The 5,114-nt window shown below is 45.1% G+C and overlaps 1 protein-coding gene across 4 annotated transcripts in view; it reads right to left on the bottom strand.

The window, feature by feature from the left end:
- Nucleotides 1-843: 843 nt before the first annotated feature.
- LOC143377439 (choline transporter-like protein 1) overlaps nucleotides 844-5,114 on the bottom strand; it is a 37,617-nt gene continuing 33,346 nt past the window's right edge. For 3 of the 4 annotated variants that reach the window (XM_076828648.1, XM_076828650.1, XM_076828651.1), the window contains 9 exons: nucleotides 4,926-5,034; nucleotides 4,317-4,436; nucleotides 4,113-4,238; nucleotides 3,933-4,039; nucleotides 3,088-3,344; nucleotides 2,844-3,010; nucleotides 2,683-2,775; nucleotides 2,499-2,591; nucleotides 844-2,410 (listed from right to left, as the gene is read on the bottom strand). In XM_076828648.1, coding sequence (XP_076684763.1) covers nucleotides 2,342-2,410; nucleotides 2,499-2,591; nucleotides 2,683-2,775; nucleotides 2,844-3,010; nucleotides 3,088-3,344; nucleotides 3,933-4,039; nucleotides 4,113-4,238; nucleotides 4,317-4,436; nucleotides 4,926-5,034 — 1,141 coding nt within the window. In that variant the 3' untranslated portion in view covers nucleotides 844-2,341. The remainder of the gene's footprint in view (nucleotides 2,411-2,498; nucleotides 2,592-2,682; nucleotides 2,776-2,843; nucleotides 3,011-3,087; nucleotides 3,345-3,932; nucleotides 4,040-4,112; nucleotides 4,239-4,316; nucleotides 4,437-4,925; nucleotides 5,035-5,114) is intronic. The other variant, XM_076828649.1, reaches the window with a different exon arrangement.

Here is a 5,114-nt window from a genome sequence, read left to right as displayed (position 1 = left end):
GCGGGAGAGTCTCTGCTGACACTGTGTCTTGCCTGGTCTTTTCTGCCACGTCCCTCTGTCTCACGGCCTGTCTTATCCAGCTTCTCCCAGCGCGGCAGTTCTGCGAGCTAGTACCGCGGGTGTCTGGTTTCAACTCCCTTTCAAGTGTGCGTTTTGCGACGCATTTAATGGATTTGAACTTTCTTTTTCTTTTAATAGTAAGTATCTCTATGTTTCTGTGGCGCATTCAGGACTTAATCTTGGGGGGGGGGGGGCTGGGTTGAACAGATAAAACTATTTTTAATGCAAATTGATTAAAATTCATTAGGTGATAGTGAGAATTTATTTAAAGAATAAAATCCAGTTTTCTTTTCTATTGCTTTTGGAAATTTATTTAAATAGTAGAATCCAGTTTTCTGGCCCCTTTGAAAATTTATTTAATGAATAGAATTCAGTTTTCTTTTCCTTTTGACAATGTATTTGAAAAATAAAATCCAGTTTCCTTTTCTATTCCTTTTGAAAATTTATTTAAATAGTAGAATCCAGTTTTCTGGCCCCTTTGAAAATTTATTTAATGAATAGAATTCAGTTTTCTTTTCCTTTTGACAATCTATTTGAAAAATAAAATCCAGTTTTCTTTTCTTTTTACAAAGCCCCTTTGGGGAGGGGGCAGGTTCCTTGTCCCCCTCTGAATGTGCCACTGCTTTAAGGTCCTCAAGAAATTAACATTGAGCGTGAACGTTATCTTATTTTAATAATTGAAGGTAGTAAATATGTCTATATTTTGAACTTAATTTGTGGTATTTATTTTCCAAAGATGAGGGGTGGTTGTGAAGGTAGAAAAATGGACGGTACCACGAGAGCTTCCTTTCTCAGCGGTTTTTATTAAAATTATAATACTATCTCTTGGAGTTACAACTTACATTTACGTACATTTACAGCTTGTAACTGCAGACTATCATCACTGCTTCAGCGTTTTAAAAAATAGCGTTGTACCTGTTCGTGGTGAGCGGATCGATTATCAAAAGGAAGCGGCGCTTGATGTGTATCCATCATTGGTGGGCGGTTTCCCGTGTAAAAATATGTACACATGACGATCGATGTGGTTGCAATTACTCAGATAGTCGCGTATTATCGCGACCATGAATCTTGTCGGTAGTTCCACGCGCTCTGCCATCGTTTGATCAATTTTTAACATCCTTCTGGCGTGTTTTCAGCCAACACTTTGCAACAGAGTTCTCCCGTAAGGAAACTTTGGAGCCTCCAGGAATATCGCGCGTTTATAAATTTCATAACACCGCGGCAACTCCGCGCCACTGAGGCTACCTGAGAATCCTTTATATATATATATATATAATACAAACGACTTATCTACGCGTCATGGGGGGACGATCGCCTCGCATGAAAGATTACGCGACATTATTGGGTGATCGTGGAATTTCATTAGGAACAGGAATGTTCAGCGATTTGTTGGCCCGAAAGTTGCGCACGTAACTTAATCGACCGGGTTCCTGGGTTCAGTCTTCTTCAACAACGAAGATGAAGAGGTAATTGTTCAGGCAACGGCGAGAATCGTTCTGTTCGTCTTTCGTAGTAGAAGAACATTTACGTGTGCGTTAAGATTGCCGTTTAAATAGAAGCACAGTGCAGCATGGATGTCGCCATAAGTAACAGACAGTTCTTCTTTTTCTAATAGTCTGACCATTCTTAAGTATTTTGCGAATCTCTTTTCCTTAAGCTTGCTCTCTACGCGAGCTATTTATACAGAACTATCTAAAAACTAAGTATTACTTTCACACACCGCAAGTGCCGTAATTAAAGAAAAATTTATCGGAAAATGTTCCACGCGTCAGTGGCAATACTATAGTATAGAATTTGATTTTTGGCAGTTACAGTACTTTCTCTACGTTAGCTAAATATTCTTCTCTAAACTCTTGACCATTTCCTCCTAAGTGACCGTGTATATTACTGCACCGCCCAATTCTTTATCTTCCCTTTGCCCCATTTTCAGAAGCTCTTCGTCCTCCCCTTATCTCACTTCCTCTACTTCTGTTCCCATCAGAAACGCGATAGGGGAAACGCCTTTCTCACAAAACCCATCGCAACGGTCAGTAACTTATGGCAGCGCTAGTCCACGCGGCACCGCGATTGCACAGTAAAAACGAGGTGGTCAAACATTTCACGGACGTTCATAAAATTCGCACAAGCGAACCGCCACAGCGTAAAGGAGCGCCAAGGCCACGGTGCACCTACGAAGCTCATTCTGGAGGCCTTTTCGATCATGTTTCAATCGCAGCAGGCCCCTCCTCAGGTTCTCCAAGGTAAATCCTGGAAGGGCCGGCTTTCATCGAACACAGATGCACTACGTGTGAGCGACCGCATGCTCCTGCTGCATATAGCGCAGCGCTTTTTTGCTGTTTTCAACGAATTCCTGGAACAATAGCGGAGGGGGTTCAATTAAAAGAAGCTTTCTATAGAGGAGCAGGATCAATAGGTGGGATTATAGGAGGATTAATTACCATTAATCCGCGGCTCATATAATAAGGTCTCCCGATGCCGTCGTTCTTCTCGCAGTCCTCGCAGAAGCAGATGAATATGGTATCAATGATCATCTGTAACGCATGGAACATGGTCGTTCAATATTCCCAGTAATAAGCAGGCATATATATTAAGCAACAAGGTTTCGTTGAATTCCAGCAGTACCTCGTAGATGGAGATGAAACAGTGGGCCACTAAGAAGGCGAAGCATCCGGCCAGCGCGATCGGCACCCACGGATGATGAAGTCCTTCCTTCTTCTAAATACACAGGGACGTTAGAAGGTCCACGTTAACGGAGAACTAGTTGACGACGATCGTTCACGTACCTGCACCAAATAGACGCCCGCGATCACCGTCAGCGTAACCACCATCACCTTTCCCAAAAACAGAACGAAGTCACCGACGCTGTTTATGGCGGCCACTCTTAGAATGTTACTTGACAGGGCCTGGAATGCTTTCTTTCCCCCGGTGCAGAAGTTGCAGCCGTATATCGCTACAACGGCCGTTTAATATTCAGTAGAATCGCGATAGGGGTAGACAACGAGGAGGCAGGGAGGGGCAACTTCGTACCTGTTTCTATGTAAGCGTTCCTCGTGAGGAATTTCAAAGCACACTCGAAACACCAAAGACAGCATTGGCAGCACCACAGTATCCCCTTTGCCAGGCCGTTATCGTATTGCTTCAGGCGATTTTGGACGAAGGAAATCATCGCTCTTACGATACGGACCACGCCGGTAACCAGCGCGCCGAACGCGACGGTGCCTAAGTGGTACGCCACCAGATAACCGAAGCCGCGTGTCACCGCCAGGGATAGTCGCTTCTTGTTTCTGTTCGGAAAGAGTCTGCTTAATGGGATTCCTCTGGGCTCTAATCGCTAGCTGTACTTTGAGCGCAGTGGGTCACTGCGACGCTTTGGAATGGACGTAAGTAAAAATAAGCGTATCGCGGTGTAACGAAGATACCACTCTATTCCGTGGACCGTGTATTTATAAGTCCTACTATTTCCAAATGGCACGATATCGGAAAAAAAGCGTTTAAAATTCCAGCATGGTTGAAAATGGTATATCTGTTCCGTTTCTTTAAATACATATTTGCCAGCTATTTTTATCTGCTTAGTCCCCTGCGAGACGTACGTAATTGTCGAGCGGCGTACGAAAACCGTGCCCTTACGTGACCAGCGCGACGGGCGTTTCGCGAATGAACGCCAGGGAAGGCGTGTTACCCGGGGTATCTCCCTTTTCAATCTCGATGTGCTAATGCTGTCGTATCATTAAATACAATTACGTTAATTGCGCCGTGGAATGAAAATACGAAGCGTGCCCAGGTATTCCCGTGGGGAGGAGCGAGGGGGCATGGAAATGTCCCTCGCGGGGGCACTTCACCTACCGGCTACGATATCGATCAAAAAGTGTCACCTGGTGAAGAACCACCGTGCCACGGCGCAGGCGACGACGACGTGCTGGCAGCCGAGAAGGAACTCGCAGGTGACGAAGAAGAAGAAGAGATTGTACCACCTGGTTGCCTGCGATAAATAATACGGTGCTCTCTTCATGTCTACTCGGGGCTTTCGGCTGCCGACCAATCCATTAACTTACGATCAGGAGAGTGTCCTTTCTGAAGTGGATGTGGCCTTTCCTATTCATGTAGATGTTCCCGGCGCTCTCTATCCAGAGCATGCAGTAAACCCAGGCGCACACGGTGAAGCCGATGAGCAAGTAGGTCTGAAACGTCATTTCATCTTTTTCGGATAGACTGCAAACCCGGCCGCGCGCGTACCATTCGCGTCGTCAAATATTTACGTATATGGGCTGAAGAAGCAGAGCCGGCATCGCGTAAACGGCTTTCCCTGCCTCGCGGAACAGCTGCATCACCAGGGCGATCCTTTTTCTCATTACGACGACGATCAGAAGCGTGATGACCTACATTACGCGCGTACACTTACACGGAATTATACCGAACGCTGGACGCGCGTTGTCCTTCGTCGATGCTGATATTTCATTTACAAGACCACCCTTTACCCGGACCATTGTCGAGCTATTCGAAGCGAGTGAATACGAATGGAGAATTCTCGCGGGAGCAATTTTACTATTTTACGTTTACTTAACCAGGGGCGGATTTCGAGATTTGGCGCTCCTAAGCTAACAAGCGTCTGCCGGCCTATTTGTAGAATATCATCAAACGATTTTAAAATTAATTAACTGTTTTTCAAGCGGGCATAAGCCTTGCCTTTTTCAATTTATTAGCCTATACACAAATCCACCCCTGTATTTAATTTACGAATTTCTGAGGGCTGAGTAACATCTGGAAAATCTGTTTTGTTAAAAATATTCTTATCCCGACAGTTGTGGCTCGCTCATCCAATGGTTCGAATAAAATAGGTGGTTGCTGTATTGTTTTTAGTTTCTTACAGTGACGGTAGACATAATTATCGCGTAAATCATGTAAGCCTCCTCGCTGGAATCCTCCTCAGGTATTTCGTGCGCCTCCACCCCTTTCTTCTCGTTGTGCCACACGCGCCTGAAGCAAGATAATGTTCCCCATTGAAGACATTTCGCAATGCGGCTTGAAAGATAGAAAACCGCCTAGCAACATCGTTC

Source organism: Andrena cerasifolii, chromosome 16 (genome assembly GCF_050908995.1).
Source record: "Andrena cerasifolii isolate SP2316 chromosome 16, iyAndCera1_principal, whole genome shotgun sequence".
NCBI lineage: Eukaryota > Metazoa > Arthropoda > Insecta > Hymenoptera > Andrenidae > Andrena > Andrena cerasifolii.
This window is presented reverse-complemented; position numbering and strand designations above follow the sequence as displayed.